Genomic DNA, 23,084 nt, shown 5'->3' with positions numbered 1-23,084 from the left:
ATCAAGTCATCAAGCTTAAATATAGATGACCTAATGCAACTGGTGATGTTCACAGCCACTGGTGTTGATAAGTCTGACCAATGGGCACCACAATAACAAGGATCACTCTATCATGTGCTAAGGAAAAACTGCTGCTCAAACTTAGCTTAGGTGGCATTAACTATTACTGCAAGCCAGAGTCTGACATAAATACATATTTAGAGTGCACCGGCTTTTTCTATCCAGCCATGAGGCACTGAAATCTTAGAGAGGAGCCTCAGCTTGTTAGACTGTGCAATAAACATAATTCCAGCAGTCTGGATGCTGTACCAAAATAAACAGAGGCATTAAAAGCAGTTCTCCAGTATTTTTAAAGGGACAGTCAATTTGGTTCACACACAATGTGTTACTGTTTGGCATTATTTCTAAATTAGGGGGGGGGAAAGCTGGTAGACCTGAGCAAGTACTAGAAGATGGGCACAAGCCACCTCCTTTCTGGCAGGGCAAAACACATTGCTGTCACACTACCAAGTTAAATGCATAACAGTGTCATCTCTTGACAGGTGTGTTATGAGCAAAGGCAGTTATGATGGAGTGCTTCAGGACAGGGAAAGAGACAACTGCGAACTGGGCTGAAGCTTTAGTGCTTCTGCTCTGGAAACTTCATTTCTCAGAGTTTTTGACCTAGTCACTTTTCCTGACATTGACAGAAGATGATTACTTCTCCTTGGCTCTTCCTATGTACCCAATAATAGGGTACAGCTGCCAAAGTTACCCAAACATATCCCTGTAAAACTGTGGTAAATGTTTCACATTTTGTCCTTCTGCTACATGGATGTTAGTGTGGGCAGTTGCCACATCTTTAAACCTTTTTTAGTTCCCATAGAAGAGGGAAAGTTTTCTGGAAAGTTTCCTCTAAAAATCTCAGCCCTATAACCAAAACCCAGCATTTAAGAGGGGTTAAAACTAACCCCATCAAGTTTTCTCTGGGATTAGCAGGAGGGACAAGGCTTTTCAGCAGCAATGCAGTTGGCTCGTGAGGCTACAAAATTAATTACCTATTGCCAGCCCCTGGTGTGGGGATGTTTTCAGCCACAGCCTCCCACCAGTGAACCCTCTTGACCAGCAGCTTGTAGAGCACAAGAACAGATGGGCTTTGTGTCCTGTGCTTGGCCTCCAACAACCCTCAGACCATGACAGAGAAACTACAGTGGAACACGCAAATGGAGGATCCTCGAGTCACAGATAAAGAAGCCACATTAACGTGACTCATAGAATCACAATGGAAATTCTGAGGAATTTCATAAATCAGAGTGAGCCATTGCTGCACTCTGACATTCAGCAATTTTCCTGAAGCGAGATTGTTAAGCGCTAGTAAAAAACAAGTCTTTCACAGGCAGAAAAAATGGGCAAATCAATTTTCCTCCCAACTTGTTTGACTGACCTTGAGGTACAGGTGGGGACGATGAAGGTCAAAACCGTATTTTTCGGTAACAGTCTTCTTCTCCTTGATGTAAAGATTCATTGAAATGTAGAACTGCTGGAACATCTATGTAGAAATGTTTCCTCTTTTGGGGTTTGGGTGCCTGTTCCCAGACGCTGAGGGTGCTGGGCCTCTGTGAGGGGAGCCCTCAGCCAGGCCGTGGCATCTCAGAAAAGGGCAAAACCCCCACAGAGTGTGGGGAAAAGTGTGAGAAATGTCCCTGCGGTGAGGGGAAAAGTGTGAGCAATGTTCCTGGGAGTGGCTGTGCTGGATTCCCTGGCAGCCAACACAGAGCAAATCCACACTGCAGCCGTGGCAGAGCCTGTGCTGAGGCAGGGGGGATTTCCTGAGGGAGCACGGCAGCCGAGGGGAACCGCAGGCCATGGAGAGCCCACAGAGGAGCAAGAGAGGGGCTGAAATGGACTGACCCCAGCACACATTCCCCCTCCCTTCGGCCCTGCTCAGGGGCAGGAGGAAGTAAAGGAGCTGGGAGCAGAGGAATGAAGCTGAGCTTGCAAAAAACAGGGTGTTAGTGGAAGGTGTTTAAGTTTTATCTTTGCTTTCCATCATCCAAATGTAATTTAATAATTATTAAATTAATTTTCCCTGAGTTAAGTTTGTTTTGTCTCTGATGGCAACTGGTAAGTGGCGTCCCTGTCTTTATCTCAACCCACGAGGTTTTTCATCCCGTTTTCTCTGTCCCGTGAGGGGGAGAGTGCCAGAGTGGCTGGGTGGGCACGCAGCCAGCCCAGGGCAGGGCAGAGGGAGAGCTCGGAATGGGAACCGGCCCAGGCTGCTCCACGCTGGGCTGCGAGCAGCACGAAGCCCTTACACAGCACTAACTCTGCTTTGTAGCCATGGCTCCAGCACCTGGAACAGGCTCCCTGCACAGAATATTTCCAGTATCTGCAGCTATAAACCAGCGATTCCATAGGAAATATAAGCAAGGGTGCATTTAAACTGCTGTCAACACCAGCTCTGATCTTTCATGCTGACATTAACTACCCTCACAGTCCAAGACTGAAGTAATGGATGGAGGAGTGACAGGTCTCACACAGAGCACTGAGGAAACAACAGCTAAAAAGGAAAAAATATGCTTCAAAGCAAAAAAAAAAAGAGAAAGATGATTTCATCAAAAAACAGCCAGCCAGATTTTATTAATCCTGACTGTGCTTGCAGGATCTCCAAAGGACTACAGACTAGTGCACTCCTTATGTAATTCCTGCCAATCACCTCTTCAAGCCAGAAACACCAGACAGAAAACAGTGTTACCAAAAAAAAAAAATTAAATGGGGAAAAAATCAACTTTTTAGCTTTAGATTTAATAAGATACTGGACTTAATGAGGATACAGGGAAAGGAGATAAGAATTGAGAAGAAGTAAAATGAAAAAAAGGCAAAACCCCAGCATTGGTTTGAAGACTGTTTATTTAAAATTGTTGCTGACCATAAAATGAACAAAAGTAACAGGAAATAAAATATTGCTGTATCTAAGTGCCATGTTTCCATGATAATATGGAACAGCATCATATGCTGCAATAAAATGTTTTAGCTGATAATTTCTTGTCTTTTTGGCACTCTGCTGACACAGTTTTAAAGTGTTAATTAAAAAAAGAGTCAAATCAACACCACAAATTGGATAGATTTGTGCCCTACAAACAGTCTCTTCTGACCAGTAATTTGTGGAGCTGGGGCTCAGCCAACTTCCAATGAATCTGTGGAGAGTTTCCAGCAAACTGTCATCGCAGCAGGATGCAGTTCTTGATAGGGTGATCATACATGGCAAGTGAAGTGATGCTGAACTGTCACTAAACAAGTCTATTTTATTGTGCCTGAACCTTCCTTTAAGGCTCACCCAAATATGGAGATTGACAGTTTGTATCCAGATAAGTATTTACACCATAATGCACCTAAAGCCCCATGGTATCCACATGGAAACAAGCTTTTTGGATGATTGTCATGTTGTGGGAACAACAAAGAACACTGGACCAGCCACAGCTCTAGAACACAAACATTTTTTCATATTTATAAATCAAATAGGCCATGACAAGAGACCTGAACATGCAGTACTTTCCCCTTAGGGATTCTGACTTGTTTCCCTTCTATTTTCTTTAGTTTGAAATAAAGAACTTTAGATTTAATATACATGAGAGCATTTTAAGTGTGCCTAGCACAGCACTCATCCTGTATTCATCTATTGCTAATACTTTTAAAAGGCTATTTCCAAGACACAGGTAAATAAGCACAAAAAGAAAGCTAATCTGCATGTAGAATAACAGTAATGTGGAAACTCGGTGCAGATGTATTGACTTTTGACAGGTTTCTGCTTTCTGAACACGGACCCAGTTAAGGCTAGGCAAATACAGAATGAGAATCAGCAGTCTAAGTCTCCCTTGATGCACCTTCTCTCCAATAGCCTTCAAAATATCACAGGTAATGTCAGAAAAGTGATAGTGAACTGTTTGTGTATTCTTGGAGAAAATAGAAAATTCCTTCTGTGTTACTGCCATGGAAATCAGAATATCCCTGCTCACCCTGCAACTTCTTCCTTAGATACATAAGATGGGGGGAGGAGGAGGGAATGAAAGAAATCCTTGCCTACTGCACAATAATTCATAATAGCACTATTTTATATTCTCCTGTCTTTCCATCCTGCCCCTACCACTTAAATGGGTGCAGACTGCAAATTGTCTGAAATGTCTTCTAAAAGAGATAATTTAGCTTAAAATCACTGTTTTCTGAGCTCAGAAGAATAAAAAGAGTAAACAATGCATTTTCAAGACTGTCACCCTATGAAAGAAGCAGATTTAAGAGGACTGACTTTCAGAGGGAAAGCTCAGTATTTCCTAAAATTTAGAAAGACCAACTTGAAAATGAAGGAGTGAAGAGAAGCATCTGAAGACTAGCAGCCACTGGAAAAGCTGATGGAATATGTTTAGATATCTGTTGATGGGACTGAGAAGGCACAGGTATAAAACAATATTGCATATTTTCCATCCTGAATCACTTTGCCAAATTAACTGTTAGGCTGCAACCTCTCTGCTACCTCTGCCCTTCAAGCAAAGTATTTGTCCCAATTAAGGCTTCAACCAAAATGATTCAGATGTTTCCAAGAGAAAGCTGACAAATGTTATTCTTGTCTCCTGTTGAAAAGCTCATCCCTTCAGAGCTACAGAACAGGATCCTGTCCTGGGCCAGAGACAGTTGTCTTTCAGAAGGGTAAGGCCCAGGACATGTGCATGCTAAAGGCTGCTCAAGGAACACAAGCAGCCAAGTCAGGAGGACCAAGAGCCCTCCAAGAGATCTAAACTAAGCATGCATCCTTGAATACCTTGGAATAATCACTTTGCAGTGAGATTTTAATGGGCAGGTCAGGAGATCAGATTCAGGTTCTAGCTTTAAATGGGCTTCAACCCATCTCAGTAATTCTTACACAGCTTCATCAGGTTATTTAAGTAGGCACAGTTAAGAAAAAGTGAGAAGGAAACTAAGAGGAGAGATCTGAATTAATGCAGGCTGTTTAATTAACTAGCTCAATATAACTGTAAGCTTTTTTTATTAAAAAGGAAAAGAAATGCCTTCCAAAAGAAGAGGCCAAACTGGGACTAAAAGACAGAATGTATATTAAAACCTCAAGTTTTCTAACTGAGGAGTTGGCAGGACTCACATGCCCAGGGGAATCAATCCCTCATCAGACATGCAAGCATTCACCCATCACACATGCATACTGTGCTGCTTTGGAGACTTATCACAAAATACACAATGGCAGAAGCAGCCCAAAAGAAATGTATTTCTAAGGGAACCAAGAAAAAAACTGGCAAGAAGAGACACATTAAAAACTCCAGTTTTTAATGATGCCAAGTCGATATTACACTCAAAATAGCTTTTTCTCATTTCCAAAACAGTTGAAGCAACAAAAATAAATAACGTCACTCTCAAAGACACAAACAAAAGCACAAAACATATTAATCACAAAAATGCAGGATCAGTGCCTCACTGCACTAAACACTCCACTAAACAGGGCTCTCTTGTGTTCAGAAGAGGACAATGTAACTGGCAAATTGCTACACATCTTTTCTCCTTCGACCAGGCAGCAACTTAGCTTACTGTTCTGGAGCAAATAAATTCACAAAGAATACAGAACTTCTTAGTGGGGAAGAAGATAGAAATACTGGTCAGCTTCTTTGGAGAGGATGCCAAATATGTGTGAGTCACAATCAAGACAGTGGCCCACTGAGAGCACTTACAGTTTCAATACAGAAGAGTTGTTTCATCAACCCCTAAAAGCCACCCCAGCTCAACAGATGGGATTCGATTTTGAATTGCATCTTGTAAGGCCTCTCCTCTGGCATTTCAGAGGGTAAACAAGCAGTGGATCACCCTTTGTGTGATTGGGCAAAAGGGCCTTATCCACCTGAACAGACTGAACTGGAGATCACCTGTGGAGAGAGACAGAGAACGGCAAAAAGACCAAACCAGAACAAGAGACAGACAAGATGCAGCCAGACAAGCCCAAAAGATCCTGAGTGATGGAAAAGACCAAACATAGGAAATGAGAGATGTGTTCTGTAAAGGGCTCATAGCTTAGTCCACAGCCATGCCTCTCCCTGAGAGGTGGAATGGCTGGAAGCAGCTACTCAGGACACTTAAAACCCCAATAGTTCTCCATTTCCTTCTGCTGTCAAGTGCCTCTGAAAGGTAAACCATGCTCTTGGGTCATGGCAGTGGGCTGTGACAGCAGCTGTGATGTTTGGGGTCAACAAAAGCCCTGGGGCCAGATCCTACAGAGGATAAAGAGTCTCATGTGGGAAATGAGAGGTGGAGAAAATGTGTGTCTGGAAACCTTCTTCAGGAGCACTCCAGGGCCCAAAATTCACAACCCCCCAGCACCCACCACAGGAAGAATTAAAAAATACCCCACCTACATCTAAATGGAGAGATTATAGTTGGCTCAGAAGAGAATGTCTCTTATCAGATATGAATTATAAATCAAACACAACAGGCTAGAGGAGGAGTCATTAATTTTTCAGTTCTCAAACCATAGATATCATGTTTAGCTCTATCCCACTAGTCATTGTAATACAATGCAAGAAAAATTACTTGCAAAAGTAACTAGTCATTGTGGAATCGCATACAAATAAAATTTTAAAGACTACAATGTTACCATTAAACTTTTAAAGAAAGACAACAAAGCTTTTGTACATGTATTCTCTATTCATACATTCATGCAGTGTTCAAGAAACAAAACAGTCCTGCTGCATGATGGATGGCCCAAAATGACATCAGATGGACTAGAAACTGTAGAATTAAGCAAATCTTCAGAAGCCCTCTCCAAAAGAATGATCTCCATTCGGCCCTGGGCTGACAGGGCTTCAGCCTGGAGTTGGCACATCTGTGCAAAACTTGCTAAGCACCAGCACTCCAGTTGTACAGCGCCTCTCTGCCTCAGTTTAAGAAGTAAACAGGGATCATAGCGCTGATGACCTTATCCACATGTTGCACTACCAGAGATCAGTAGGGATGGAGACTTCCTAAGGAGCAGCACAGCTTTGCCCCAGCAAAGTCTTCTCAACTGAAGCAGAGAGGGAAAGCAGATGTTTTCCAACCTTTTTATCATCAGCAGCAGGCCAAATTCAATGCCACATGTAAGACCTCGTATCTTATTATCATTGCAATCTATTTGTCAATCTATGCCTTATTTTAAAAATAAATGAAGATGACACAACCAGAACCATTTAATTTCAAGGAACCAATCCTTCTAATATTATAGAAAACCTGTATATCTGCCTGTCCTCCTCCACTGTCCACCAGATTCTTGAGAGCACTGCTCATACAGACTGGCTTTGATTTCAAAATTAATAGATTATGTAAGATGAGGGAACATTCTCAGCAGAGCTCTGCCAAGAGGAGCTGAGGTGGCCCTGGCATTTTATTTCTGATACAAAACTATCCAGACATGGATTAGAAGTTTTGCTTCGCAGCTAAAAAATAAAATCACGTTGATTCAATGGCCGCACCCAGAAAGTCCTGTTATTTTAATCCTGCATTGTCTTTGTACTGAAATTTCTGTAGCAGATATTAATTTCCTTTGTTGCTGCAGATGCTACAACTTCCATACATGATTTAGAAGTCATCAGATTCAAAGGCTTCATATTTCCTTCTGTTTCACTTGTGCTGTGTATCAGAAAGCAGCCATTTTATATACCTCTTTCTACAGAATTCTCAAAACCTAGTAATTAAAAAAACTAGTGCCTGTTGATGCTCTTACTGTTTTTGCCACAAAGACTCATTAGCCATTTACACAAGATACAGTATGTGCAAAGCCAGCTTCAAAAAGAAGAGAAAGATGTGAGACTTAGGCACCACACAACAGAGAAATTAGACAAGCACCTAGAGATCTAGAGTTACTGGTCAAAGCCACAGGTCTGAGCACATGAAGATGACCATAAAGACATCCTCCAGACCCTGCTCCACCATTGTGCCTTGGAATGTTGGAGGATAAGCCAAGTTAACAGTGTGGTTCCACAGGGAAGTCTCGAGGCAGCAGCTCCTGAGCCCAGTGCCAGACACAAACCCCATGGAGGGAGAGCTGCCCAACTCATGGCTCCTGCTGCTTGGAGCCAGGAAACTGCATCATCAAATGCTGGGGCTTGGTAAAACACAGGAGGTGGTTCAGCAAGCTGCTGACAGCAGACAAGGGTTAACCGCAGCATTATTAGATCATAACACATCTGGAGAGTCTTATTGCTGGGGCAAACATTAATCTTCAGAGAAAGCTAAACATGCAAAATGAGATCTCACTCATGAGAAAGAACTGAAAGGGACATTATACATAATGAAAATAATCCTAAATAACTTTTGAAACTAAACTGGCTGAAAAGGGAGAGAGGAAGTGTTTTTCCATAAGAAAATACCTACCTCTCTTTGCTGACTGGAATCAGAGTAAGCAGAAAAGTCTTAAGCTGAACTTTTCCATTTTGAAGCATTTCTATGATTGACCCAAGTTTAAATTAAAATGATGCCTGTTTATAGAAATGTCCAAGCTTTCCTTATTCCCAGAACTGTACTTAAATTGTGTTGATATAGATATTACGTTACATTATTTCCCTAAAGACATGAATAAGAGCTAATGTAAATGCCAATTTAGTTTTAAGAATCCTTGGAGGGTAAAGCTTTGTCTGGCTTTATTTATGAAGGCCCTTATATATTTAAGCAGTCTCAAGTTTGCTTTGTTGGGCTCCAACTTAAAAAGTAATTTGTTCATTTAAGAATATTTTGCAATTACTTTAGTCTGAGAGTGTACCAAGCTTTTCTGGAGAGTAATCATTTCATGGTGCACATGTACACTGGAAACAGCTGCTTTGGTGTTTAGATTTCAAATTCTAGAGATATTTTTGTTGCACCTGGCACCCCTGCCTTCTGTTGCTGGATGATCTCAACACACAGCAGTAGAGTACAGGTATTTCATAACGATTTCACATTTGAAGTGCACAAATTCTGTGTTTACACTCCCACAAAGAACCATGGTAACCACTGCAATATCTAAATATGGGTTACTGTACAATTTATTCCATAATATCCATCCTGAGAAAAACACAGAATCAGGTACCCACTAGTGTTTGCATAATAGTTTAGAGTGCAGAATTTTAGCCACTTTGGACAGCTTTGAAGCTAGTCTAGTTAAATTGCATTAGTAATTGCAAAAAAACGATCAGTGACTAATTAAATCCTCTTTCTGGACACAGATTACTGGCTGAAGATTTATGTAGTAGACACTACACTGTAGTGTACTCACTGGAATTATTTTTTCCAATCACCAAACAAGGATTCCTAAAATTGCCTCTCCATGGTAAAATAAGATCAAGGCTGTGTAGGTTTTTCCAATCTATGGTGTGTTTTTTAAAAAGAACAATACAGAATTTCTATTAAAAACTGCAGCATTTCTGTCTCAATCCCCATGCCTCTTCCTCTCAATTTCATTAGCTGCTCCCAGTGACAAATGATCAACTAATAGTATCTCTGTAACAGTGCAGCCAAATTGAACATTACTTTCAGATTATAGAGAAATAAGTGTTGTATCTACTGGCTTGAACCAAAGGACAGTAAATCAGTGTTCCACTTCTGCACTGATTACACAAGTGCATCTCGTGTAGCTTTACAATACTTCTCCCCCACTGCAGTGTGCATCTCCTTCATGCTCTAAATTGGCTTACACCACTTCACTGCTGTATTTCAGACATCTTCCAATGCAAACTGAACAAAGTTCATGGCTTCCCTTTGTTGGCCTTGAAAAGTTTACTTGTAGCTTATCCACTACATGAGCACATATCTTGTTCCAGGTCATCTCTCACAGGTCCCCCAGAGATCCCCCACACCACAGGGCCCTACAGCTGATTTCATCTGAGAAGCAGGTAGTAGCAGAATAAGTTGTTTACACAACAATGTTATGTGCATAATTAGTGACTATCCCAGGTAATGAATCTCAAAAATCAGATCTCCAAGGTCACCATATGTATTTATCCCTCAGTTTAAGTTTTGTGTTTTTGGCAATACCATTCCGTAGCTGACATTACTAACAAACCAGTTGAGCTTGAACAATCTTGTAGAGATTGTTTCTATTTATAAAAGGATACACATGTGGCATACTTGACAAACAAGGACAGTATTTAAATTAGCATCTTGAAAAGGACTTTAGACAAAAAAAAAATTGCTTGTATATTCTTGTACAAAGGCTGGGAGGCCCACCCTGATCTAAATGAGACACTCATTCCTATTTCCATATGACCTTACCCTCTGCTTATTAGGAAAAATAGAAAGGAGGTTGCTACTGGCATAAATCACACACTGACTACAGCTGTGGCCCACGTACAGCAATAACTTCCATTCCAGTTGCTCTTCCGCCTTTTTCAAAGTGGATCTACAGTGAGCACTGAAATGCCACTGCAGTGGCTGCAGAAAGCTCTGCATCCACAGCTGAACATAGGTAGCCAAACAAACATGAGTCTCCTTTTTACTTTCTCAAAGTACAGGAAGAATATAATATTCTCACTGATAAGAAATATCAAGTTTTTTCCTAAAGGAATGAATTATAGTAGCTTTCAGACAAGTCCTGTGCTGCCAACTTTGCTGTTGGAAGCAAAGATCACTGCCCCTGGAAGCAAAGATCATAAAATTAACTAGCTAAAAGGAGTAAAAGTGAAGCTTCTTATGGCATTAAAAAAAACGCAAAAACTTTTCACACTTCAGTTAAATATATTTTCCTGTTGAGACTGCCCATTTTATCTAGAATGACAAGCTTGTCTACATTCTATTTCCAAAAATTTTATAGCAAGATGAAATTGCCACAGCTTAAAAGGACATTTCTTTGTCATAACCAAAGTAAATATTTTTCAGAAGATTACAGACATGACAACTGAGATGACTCAGGTCAACTAGGCAAGCATTGCTTCTTTTAGACTGCAAGTAGAGTGGACAGGAAAAACCTGCCATTAAAAATGCATTTAACATGGAAAATGGTAAGGTATCTCAGGAGGACAAACTGCACTGCTTGAAATCAGTATGTGGCTGTGAAGTCAGTTTTAAAATTCACCTGATTAAACCAATCCACACTTTTTTGCACATTCTTTTCCCCCTGTATAGTGTCACCTGCATGGCTGTCAGTGAAGCTGCTCCCTACCAGTTGCAGTGATTTCTTGGTTTGGCATATGGAAGGCAAAAAAATAAAAGAAAAATCAGAAATACATTAATATTCCAAGTAGTGAAGAATGGCGTGGAGAGAACATTCAAGGAGTGGGGAATTTGTTCTGTTTCATAATTAACATTACCACTGTGAAATGGACCCCTAGCTAGAAACAGACAAGGCAGAGGAGCTTTGTGCTCCAAAGTTTTCAGAATGCCAAGGATATCTGATATGACCATCTGGTTAGGATGGGGGGAAGTGGATTTGTGGAGTGGCAGTTTCCATGTGCTCTCATCCAGACCACAGCACACCTGGAGCTTCTGGCATCACACAGCACAAGCAACTGCCACCAGAGCTCTCCCAAATCCTCAAGTCCAGCAAGTTATTGGGCAGAAGCCAAACTGTAAGAAGGATGTAAGACCACACTCTAAGGCAGAATTCATGCTGTCCAGCAGCATATCAAGATAAAACAATCTGAGCTACAATTTTATCTTTATTTTCTTTATTGTGCATCTACTTCTCAGCACTCAGTTCTGTTTCCTCTAGGCTGGCATAAAACACACCTGTGTTACAGATGAAGCTCCATAACATCTGCAATATACATTTTAAATCACATTTTATCATTTGATCTAACTGAAATCAGAACACTGAACTGGCAGAAGTGAACATCTGCACATCTGGAACTAAATATTTTAGGCAAGGAAAACATCTTTGGATACAAATCAAATCCACTAAAGCAAAGATGATCTTCTATTAGCTTGGCCTTTGCTAGTGACTTAACAAACCCAAGTGAAAACAGCAGACTGTATTTTTCCCTTTGTGAATATATGCAAGTCATGGGAGGAAAAGATCTAACAGATAGTTCAAGAACTCTAGGTACACATATCACTACATTTTCATTAACTACCATCCAGGATGGTTATGATAGTTTTGAACTTTAAAGTGCTATTATCTGTGTATTTTAAGGCTGTTCCAGGGCAGGCTCAGATAACTGCAGGAAGGGGGTAGTGCTTATGATTTAAGGAGTGAAAGCATCATAAGTGCATCTGGATTCATACATGTCTAACTACAGAAATGCTGAGTGTTTTTAGTCCATGAAATGCAGTAACATGCTATACAAATGTAGGGGCAGCACCAATTTTTCTTTAAATATTCATCAACCAAAGCCAAGCTTTCCTCCCTGTTAAGGTAAATCCAGCAGCCCTGCTATGGAGCAGTCTTCCAGCCATTCTTCCTCCTCCTGCCATCTGAACAGCACAGGTTTAGGCTATTTCTCTATTTTTCTTTCCCTCCCTACTGCGACATCAACTTCAATTGCTCTTCCACACCAATTTATCACTCCTCAATTGTTTCCTGAAGGTTATTAATATTAGACTCTCTGTGCCACAGACTGCATTAGAGTGCCAATTGCAGATGTCTGTGGTGCATATCTATGATTATCTCCCATTAGGACTCTTAAGAACAAAGTTGTTCATATTTTCAGTACCGACTGAATGAGTTTTCACCTTATTTGTGCTTTCACTTCACCCAGAAAATTACCCATTTTATTATCCCATTTAAAGAAATAATATACAGCAGTGTTACTACCATTACCTCAAAGAAGCAGTGGCACCTAGACCTTTGTTATGAATTACATGTTTCCTCTGTGTTTCAAAGATGCTCAAGAGGCTGCATGCTACAGAAAATAGTCTGAAAATGGGTATTTTATGAGAAACTTCAGGCCTACAATATTCAGTGAGAGAATGATGAGCTTTTTTCTCCTTACTAAAATGAGCCACAGTTTCCCCTTAAAACCATATGCTTTCAGCTGGCTGTGTAACCTCCAGACACAGGCACTGCAGCTGCTGAACTATCTCAGAAGTTCTCTGCACCAACACCTACAGTAAGCAGCAATTTAAGCAGGTTAAGAGAATTATTAGCTCCAGAATAATTAGAGAATCATTTAGGTTGGAAAAGTCCTTTTAGACCACTGATTCCAACTGTTCACAGGTGACATTCTGCTTGCTGATAATTAAGCTGCATTCCCTGCTGACACAGTAGTTGCACAACCTAAAATAAGGTGGGAAGTTCTTGAAACTCAGGGTCTTTGAATGAACACAATTAGGTTTACATCACAGCACTTGGTAGTCCAAGGCATAAGAGCCCAGACTTCACTGAAATAGGTTAAATTGCTACCTCTAACAAAAAGTCGTATGAGAAATATGAAGAAAAAATTATTTTAGTAGAAATAAATTCAGGTTTGCTAGAACTGAATCACTGCATTTGTCCTACGCTAAGAAGAATTAGTTCTTCTTTCATTACACCATTTGATTTGCTGATATAAGTAAATTAACTTAATCATTCTATACAACATTATTGATAAGTTCCTTCATAATGCTTAGAGTTAATGCTTATTTACTCTCCCACTGTGACAAATTAGACCACCTACTCAGACGCTGTATTTATTTCTGATGGAACACACATGGAGTGCTAAAAGCCTGCAATAATACAACTCCAATATTCAGTTGCCTTTCCAGGCAATAATCTTGATAGCTAAATAGTTTAGTTCCCCCTCATAAAACCAGAAGAAATATAGCAGTGATACAGCGAATCCTAAATGCTCAGCTGAGGGAAAAAAATAAAGGAGAATCTAAAATGGAATTTTTCTGAAGTATAACAGTACCAGTGATCAGCACCATGAACTCATAGTGTACACTGTGTATTCCAAACACTCTTTATGTGCTGCATTTTAGCAAAGGTATTTGGAAAAAAGTTAAAAATAAAGACCGCATTGCTAAAAAGCTAACCCTGGCCTTCAAGTTCAAAGAGCTTTTCATCCAGCAGAAGACACTCATAATGTGTGGCATGAGACCACAAACGTGTCTAGAGAAAAAGCCAAGTCAGAAGCTGTTTTTGTACACGTTACTCAGAAATGTTTCCAGTGCCCTAAAAAGCTTATTTTTTCTATTCAGTAAGTGGTTTAAAAATAGTTATAATTGAATTTTTCCACATATATTATCCTCTATTCTTCAATTCCACTGCACTGAAGTCGCTCCAATCCCTGACATCCCATTGAAGTGATCTGCACGCAAAATTTGATAGGAATCTTGTCCATCATCAGATTCATGTATTTATACACAGGTTACTTTATTTACAGACACAGCAGCCTTAGAGCTTAATGACACAAATAAGTAATTAATAAACACACATGTATATCTTCATCTGATTCAGTTCTTGTGCTATGACAAGCAAGCATGGATTGTATCAAAAGCACTGCTAAAATTGCTAAAACAATTTTAGGCCAGTATTTCAACTGCTGCATATCAGAGCTCTGTCCAACATCAAACGAGTTGAACAAATCAACACACCTGAAAATTCAGGTCTATCTCAGCCTTTAATAACATATTACAACAAAAAGATCTTCAGGAGATAAAGCATTGCCTGTGGAAAAAGATAAAAAATGGAAATGCTCAGGAAAGGGGAAAAAAAAACACTGCCACACAGAAGAAACTAATCACATGCATATGGCTTGCTTTGATTTCACAACAAAGATTTTACTAACACTGCTCAGCATGAAAAACACCACCAATCCCGTACAAATTCATCTGAGTTTTTTTGAATGGACAGGACTTCAGATTCTGCCTGACAACAGTTGCTCAATTATGTGTTACTTTTATTACACATAAGACTTGGCAGCAGCAGAGAACGTATGTCTGGGACAATCCTCGAAAAATTACTAGCACTTCAAGATACACAGGCCAAGTTACAATATGGAGAGATCCTTAAAATACTTCATTTTGCATGTAATTATTCACTGATAACAGAGGGAGCAGAGTGAAGTTTCAGATTCAGTAACAGATTAGAAGTAATTGTTTCTTCTGTACAAATTGTAAAACTGAGATGTTGAACATCTCAGTTGATGTCCTGCTGCCAAAAGGATGTTTCAACAACAATTGTGTTACCAGGAAAGTCTTACATCACTATTGCACCTCTACACTGGAAGTATCATACGAAAACAAACATACAGCTTCCAAAACAACCTTAGCATACATCCATTCCTCAAGCAGACAGAAATATAAATGCTGGCATAAAGGCCCCTTTTTTTTTTTCACCATTTAATATTCACCACTCCAGTGTCAACCAAGTTCATTAAAAAAAAGCCAACTTCTGTCCTGTGTTTGACTGTGAGCACCAAGCTATATCAAATGCACTGAAAACAAGCAAGGAAAAGAATCAACACACATTAAGTCAAGAGCAAAACTCAGTGTCAAAATCTGTTCCGATTTCAGAAACTGTTAGACAAAACAACATTTACGTTTTATTCTGAAATCCTACATTGCGATTACCATACCAGTGATGAGCATTTTGAAACATCGAGAATCATATCACAGCCAAACCACAAAAGATAATGACACAGACACATACTCCCACTCTTATAGAGCCTTCTGCTTCCAACAGCTTCACTAAGCTCGGTCAAAAAATAGCAACGGCAAAACAAGGAAAACAGAGTTCCAAAATAAGTGAAACAATAAATCTTAATATGCAATAGCCATGCATTCACCTTCCCAAAGGCAGCTTAGTCAAAGCTCCTTTCAGAGCAGTTTTGTAGCATCTCTGGGAACACGGACACCTCTGCAGGGAGGGTGCTGCTACCCCCGCACAGGAAGGGTTAGCGAGCTCCAGAACTCGAGTGCACGGAGAGGGAACAGCCGGAGCACTACAGCTCTCACATATTAATATAACCACAGGGGAGCTGCAAGCCGACAGCCACAGCTCCATGCCGCATTTAAGGGAGAAGGGAATGAGAGAAGAAACGGAGAGAGAAAAAGTTTCCTCGTCTTTCCTTCAAGCAAATGTAAATCTGTTCATTAGTTCCTCAAGCTTTCAGGAACAGTTACATAAAAATATGTAAAATCGGTAATGCTTAGAATAGGATTCCTTCCACTTCAAAAAAGGCTGTGCCGGATAAACCCTGAGCCACAGGAGAGATTGACGGGAGAGGCCAGCTCTCCCTCCTGGAGCACGGAGACTCCGGCAGCCGAGACACGGGCTGGATCCGCGCCTGCCGGGGCTGCGTTCCTCTGCCGTACACCAGCCCTGCACACACGGGCTGCGGGGCTCCGGCATCGCTGATGCACACAGCCGGCAGCTGCGGGAGGCTGATGGGCTTTTACGTGCCGTGAAATGGTGGATCTGACTATCAGGCATATTTTATGATAGGGAGAGAGCGTGAGCCTCTGCAAAGCAAAGCCGGGCAGGGATAGCAGCAGGCAGGCGGGGAGCAGGACCAGCAGCGGCAGGGCCTGGAGGACTGTCAAGCCCAGCCGCCTGCCCCCGCCTGTGCCGGGCGGCCCCAGCCCGGGCCCCCCCTCCGACAGAGCGGTACTTACGTGAAAACAAAAAATAAAGTAGTCGAACCCACTAATAAGGCAGCTGCTGTGGAGACCGGGATGTATTTCGTAGGTTTAAACCTCTTTCCAGTGCTGCTGGGCATCCTGTAGTTTACACATCACTATGTAAATCCAACCCGAGAGGAGGGAGCCGGGAGGATGCGGGTCCCTCCGGCGCAGGGAGAGCGGGACCCGGGCGGCTGGGAGGGACGGCAGAGGGACGGGAGCAGCTGACCTCCAGCACAGGAAATCCCACCCACACCGCCCAGCCCACTCGGCTGATGTCAACCAGCCCCTTAAGGTAGCGCTGCGGGGAGACGCGAGCGGGGCGCGCAGCCCCGCGGAAGGGCGGCCGGGCCGCGGCTGCTCGGGCCGCCCGCAGCGGGGCAGCCCCTGCGGATGGGCGGGGGGCTAATTATAGTCTTTCTACAAGACAACCCTCCGCCACCCCCGAAAAGAAAAATAGCAATGCAGTGAGCTCCACAGGGCGCTGTGTGGGACGCCGAAGCTCCAGCAGCAGCTCCCTGAGCAGCGGGGCTCCAGCGGGGGCTGCGGACGCGGCACCGCCGCAGCATCCGCGGAGCGCTGCGGGCTCCGCGCGGGGAGCGGCTCCGAGCGGGCCCTGCAGGACACGGCCAGCTGCAGGCCAATCCTGCCGTGCTCGATCGGGGAATAAACCCTGCTTTCCATTCTGCTACACCCAGAGTCACAGCATTAAGGAACTGCTGCACTCTGCCAAATGTAGCTGATTCCAAGATCCATAACTGAGTGCAAACGTAACTGAAATTACACTCTACTCTGTTCTTTTAAAATCTATGCATTAGCATCAGGAGGCAGACAGAAGAGGTAATTTAAGGTAACAACAGAAAGTTCACCGAATCAGCTTCCCCAAGAGCAGTGTGAGAATGGCTCCTCTGTTCACACTCGAGGGCACCACCCAGCAGCTCTGCTGTCTCAAGGAAACCCTCTGATGGGAAGAAAGGTTCAAGGCCACTTGGAAGTCTAGAAATCAAGACCAGGAGCTGCATACATCCTGCTCCCTCCCTCCTGCTTTCTTTCTCAGCTAATCCCTTTTCTGCAGCTGCCAACATGCAGATAAAGTAACCCCTGCCTAACACAAAAGGCACATTTGCAGCATCTGCTGGGTGTTGTTAAAAGCAAGCTTGCCCTAGAAGGCACACACTGCAGTGCTGTTCAGAAAGGACATTTATAATTTCTCATTTTAAGAGACTTGATTAGTTCCACAGTCCTAGAAGTCTTAAGAAGAGAACAAGTGAAGCCTGACCAAAAATCTGTAAGGGTCCTCAACTTTGCAGTTTGCAAAAAAATACCCCTACAACTACAAACCAAACAAAACCCAAAATTTTCAGCATCAGCTTTAACGAAAACAAAGCCAGCAAGTTCCAGCTTGAGGATATATGGCTATGTGAAATCTCAGCTTTTGCTAACAGCTGCCCTGCTTCAACAACAAAAAGTCTAATTTAAAATGGACTAAAGCCACAAGGCAACTTAAAATAATCTCCAGACTTTGATTTTTAAAGAACAGGAAAGAAAACATCTACCTAAAGTTAGTTATTTTTGCATGCTTGGGGGACTGGATGTTTCCTATGCTTCACTACTCTTTGTCATGCCAGCTTATTGGAATTAATTATTCTCAAACCCCTTGTAACTAATCAAAAGGTCAACAATTTTATGCAGAACCAGGCTCTGTGTAGGAAGCTGAAAGGCTTCAGGTGCAGCTACATGAGCGTGTTAAATCAGATCAAAGGCACACCTGGGAAGCAAATCTCTCACCTCCACTTACCAGGTCTGATGTGCATTGCTGAGTGGTCTCCAAGGAACCAACTGGGTCTCTTTTCAACAAAACTGGGCTGGAAGATCCATTTCAGGAGCACACCTAATGCTCTGGGCCACAAGTTAGTTTAGCACCACTTACTTGACAAAAGTAGAGACTTCATAACTTACATCAGTTTAATCACCTTCCTCCTTCCCACTCAAGCAAGTCTGGGTAAAGAATTTAAGTTGCAAACAGAGCTCTGAATAATTTTCTAGTGATATTTTTATTTTAATCTAGAAAATGTTATCATAAGCAGCATTATAGACTGTTTATGAAGTTGGGTGAATGTCCTGTAATGGACAGCATGAGATTTACTCAAATGCATTTCTTAGGTCTTGAAAAATGTAAAGAAGTTCTCTCCCAAGTGACAATCATATCTGAATTTTTAGCATGGACCTGCAAGTTTCCTTTCTAGGTGAGCCACAAAAGCATCCTGTCAAGTTTCTAGCATGAGCTGGGAAGCAATAGGCACAAGTTCATTTTAAAATACATATCTGGATTTTGATGATTTATTTAAATTTCATTCTTTTTAAAGACAAAGCCTTTCTGGGACAGTAACATTCCCTCATGTGAATTGTGGAGTTATTCTTAAGGAGACTATGCCTCCTCTGCACCTCATTATTTTCAATTGTATTTTCCCCTAAGGACTCTTTCCTCTCTAGAAAGTCTGCTTCTCAAAGACAGCTTTGCAAGTGGGGAGGATTCAGGACTTCTGCTCATTGCACTCTTCAGAATGGTTTTCCCTTCATCACTCTGACACTGATACTGATCCAATCTTGCTGTATCAGCCCCCATTTGTGGGGCCAATCTTTCAAGCCATTCCTGTTCTGAAAGGAGGCTCTCAGCAGCAAGCAACTTTGGCTTTTTTAATATCCCAATCACACAACACTTCTCCAGAGGGCAACTAAAGATAACTGTGAGTTATCAGGACAGAAAGAATTGTACCTTTTGTAGCAACAAGAAGAGGTGCATCTCCAAACTGAAGAGATCTTGAAGATCACAGTGCCAGCTGGGTTGGGGCTGCACAATCATCCTGTGGGTCACAACACCTGTGCAGTGCAGTCATGCAGACGCAGCATTTCCAGAAGAGAGCTGAGACATTCCATGTTACAAGGCTACAGTGTTATGCTGAATTGGGCTTTGGGATTACTTTTTTCTGGTGCACATGGTAGATTACCTATCACAAAGCAGTAATTTTCTGTAATTTTGTGTCCAAGAGTTCCCACAGCTCACCTCATTTCCTTCCCACTGGCACTCCAGTTCTCAAGAACGCTCTGTTTTCAAGCCAGCACAAAGCACTGCTGAGCAACACTCAATCTTGTTATTACAAGCCAAGTATATTTAAAGCAGTCAGATGACTTTACCTGTCAAACACTAAGGATGTCTGAGGAGGACTTGACTAAAGCAGAACAGGCATGTCTCAGAATTGCTCTCCTGGAACACCTTTATTTCAAGGACTGCACTTTCTGGACTCACACTACCTTATTAGTGTGCCAGAAGATTTTGGCAGCACTGAGGTAAACAGCAATGGCAGCATGAGTTAGGGAAAGATTTAATGACAAAGAACAAACACAGCTACAAAGAACAATCTAAAAATAATCTGGCAGAGCATGGCTAGTAATTGCATGTCTTCTTGCAAGATTTTACTCTGAGGTTTTACCCCAAAGGAGGAATGGCCAACCACAGAAGCCGTGTTGGAGCCACATGGCAGGGTACCCCTCTCAGAGATGGTAAGATGAAAGGAAACTTACAACAGAGCAAGAATCAAGAAAGCCTGAAAGCCATGCAATTTTCATATCAAGTCACTCATTTTAGCTGGAAATCTTAGCTACATGATTAAGAAAATTATTTTATTTTGCACACTTGAAAGTACTGAATATCCCTGGAATATTTTATTGGTCACTTGCAAGTTAGCTCCTAGCACAAATTTGCTGTTGCCATTTAACAGTGGCCACGATAAATAATTTTTTCTTACTACAACTACAAATGTTGTTGCCAGAGTCATTGGGAGAACCTTCAAGAATCACAAATTCATTGTTTAATAAAAGCGAGTTTTCCCCTCAAATTTACAGCGCTCAGAACAGAGAAACCTGCATTATCTTGTGCTGCACAGTGCTGCCAAAAGTCCAAGCAAAGGCCAGACAGTTCTGGGTACAAGCCAGGCCTAGTAAGTCACCCACTGGAACTTTAACATAACAATTTTCATTTAATTGTTCATTTCTTACCAGATAAATCAAGAAAATATTGCCTAATACTGACCTCTCAGTAGCCTTAACAGATTTATGACAAGATTTTCTAGGTGATTCCAATAGATATTTTTTGTGGGATGGCATTTGCTCAGATCTGGTGTATTTTCCAACAGCAGTGATGTGGAGTGTCAAGTTGCATTTACTATGAGACTTTAGTAACTCTGCATATTGATTCCTAAATGATCCCCACAAAAAACTACTTACATGAGAATGAGGTAGGCCTCCAAGCAGTTTTAAAGATTCACTAACCATCCTGTTTAAAACCATTAGTAAAGTGCAATTCTCCTCCTCTAAATGAAATATCACTGAAAATGATGCTGCTGAAACTCTGCAAGCCAACAGTGTTCATAAACCAGCAAACAAGGTGTTACAACTGATAAGCTCTATTTATGTGAAGCAATGTAACTTTAATTATACCTGTTAGAACAGTCTTGAGAAATATCCTCCAAGCATACAAAATATTCAGCCATTTTAATGTCCAATCCATCTTTGTTGATGTTTACAATAGCCATAATTGCTTTTATGGAAAAATATAATTAGAAAATTATGAAATTTAAACTACTTGAAATGAGGCCAGCCAGCACAACATGAATAGCCAAGAGCTCATGACACTGTTAGCTTCTCTCTGGGTTGTAAATAAATTACACATCATGATAACAACAGTTCATATCTACAAGACAGTGAATCAGCTCATGTAAACTTGTAGAGTCAAGACTGAAACAATGAGCTGGACTTTCCCAGTTTGAAAGTTGGAAACATATTTAAGACTGTAAAGTTGATGAAATACTTGTGGTAGTCAGACATATTCCACAAAATAAAATAAATTTGCTGTATGCAACATCTAATCCAGATTTGTGCTAGCACCTTCTTTGTACTTAAAACATTATATTGCTGTAACAGACACCCCACAAACATTACCTGCACCATTGATGCCTAAAAAAAAAGTGCATTTCTACAAATAAATTCCATTAATTGTTATGGAATTTATTCCTATCTGATGTAGGCTGCATTTTCACTAGACTACAGCAAACTAATTTGACAAGTCTTACAAACATGAACTGGTCTTAAAGTCAGTGGTTGGTGTCTAATGTGACTTAAGTGGACAACGATATTCCATACCTAAATTTGCACATTATAAAAATATAGTGGTCACAAAATCTGATATATAGCTGTAGATACTACTCAGCCCTTAAATACTAGGAAGATTTTTGCTCCTGTGCTTGTCAGTTTTCACAACCTCAATATTTATTTCCTTATTCTTACTTGCACAAGCTGCTTACTTGAGAAGCACCTTGTTTTCACACAAACTAGATCTGAGAAATCACTTACATGTGGAATCCACTCTACAGCTCATTACTTCAAACTTTTCTTCCTCAAGCAAGATAATTCTGATCTGTTGCAGTTAGATTTTCATTAGCTCCTTACTCTGAAAATGATACATTGTCAAAGATTTAGTTAAGGTTGGTAAAAAACTGGTAATTCCTCTTCTTTCCATTTTAAAGAGTAATTCTAGCTAAATCTAATTAGGAAGACCTTTAAAGTAGATCCTAAATAAACCATCATAAAATAAACCAAAATCCTTTATACACAGCTCATTTGACTGAACTAGTGTAAGTTTACACATGACCTCAGCAATGTAAAAACACTTTGAAATTAGTTTGGCTAATCAAAATTAAAACATTGGTTTGCCATGGATACCTCAGAAAACACAGCTTGCTAGAAACAACCTGGAGCAGCCAGGACAGATGGGTGTCCTGGGAACAGGAGGGCATAAATAAAGACAGCAATGGGAAGTTAAGTGGAGAGGTTTGGGGTTGTTTAAATAATCACCCACTCTTTAAGCCAGTGGCAATTTGTACAGATCAAAACCAAGGAGGGCAGTTTGTAATGTGATCTCCACCACTGTCTCCATTTCTACATAAATAGGTGCAATTTAATATTACTAAGGTGTCAAGCTGAGTTTTCTGAACTCTGATTCAGAGTCTTTTCTTTAGAGAAAGGTTTCCAGTAACATTAAAGTTTTTCACTGAGCTCTGTGAAGGAATGCCCTGAGATGGAGCAGCACAAGGCCCAGCACTGCTGAGGGACATCAGAGTTCAGCACAACTCACTGTGAGCCACACACAGCATCCCCCAGAGGACACAGCACTCAACCTGGTGACAACAGTTAGCAACAAAATCCAAAGAACTACCCAAGACTCATATTTTTTCCTTTACATACAGGTATTCCTTGAGCATGTTGCATCAAAATTAAGAATTTACAACATTCTCCAATCTGCATAGTGTTGAGAAGAATTTTAATTTTCTGAGGTTTTGGTATCACTGAGAACTTGTATTTGATACAAGCTACCTTATTATACAGGGGGAAAAAAATCAACATTTAGTGTTAAAACACAACAAATTGGGAGTGTTTACAATCTGTGAATGAGACATTTAGTGTTACTAATAGAAACTTACTCCTGGAGAAAAAAACCCCAACAGATTCATGTA

At 41.1% G+C, this 23,084-nt stretch overlaps 1 protein-coding gene across 3 annotated transcripts in view; it reads right to left on the bottom strand.

The window, feature by feature from the left end:
* ZDHHC8 (zinc finger DHHC-type palmitoyltransferase 8) overlaps positions 1–16,732 on the bottom strand; it is a 110,496-nt gene extending 93,764 nt beyond the window's left edge. For all 3 annotated transcript variants that reach the window (XR_005629317.1, XR_005629316.1, XM_039724640.1), the window contains exon 1: positions 16,510–16,732. Coding sequence is in view for 1 of the 3 variants with exons in the window: in XM_039724640.1 (XP_039580574.1) it covers positions 16,510–16,613 (104 nt within the window). In the remaining 2 variants the exon portion in view is untranslated. The remainder of the gene's footprint in view (positions 1–16,509) is intronic.
* Positions 16,733–23,084: the final 6,352 nt, after the last annotated feature.

The sequence above is a fragment of the Passer montanus genome, unplaced genomic scaffold (genome assembly GCF_014805655.1).
Source record: "Passer montanus isolate IOZ18808 unplaced genomic scaffold, ASM1480565v1 scaffold53, whole genome shotgun sequence".
Taxonomy (NCBI): Eukaryota; Metazoa; Chordata; class Aves; order Passeriformes; family Passeridae; genus Passer; species Passer montanus.
The sequence above is the reverse complement of the archived record's forward strand: the minus strand, read 5'-3'. Positions and strand labels throughout refer to the sequence as shown.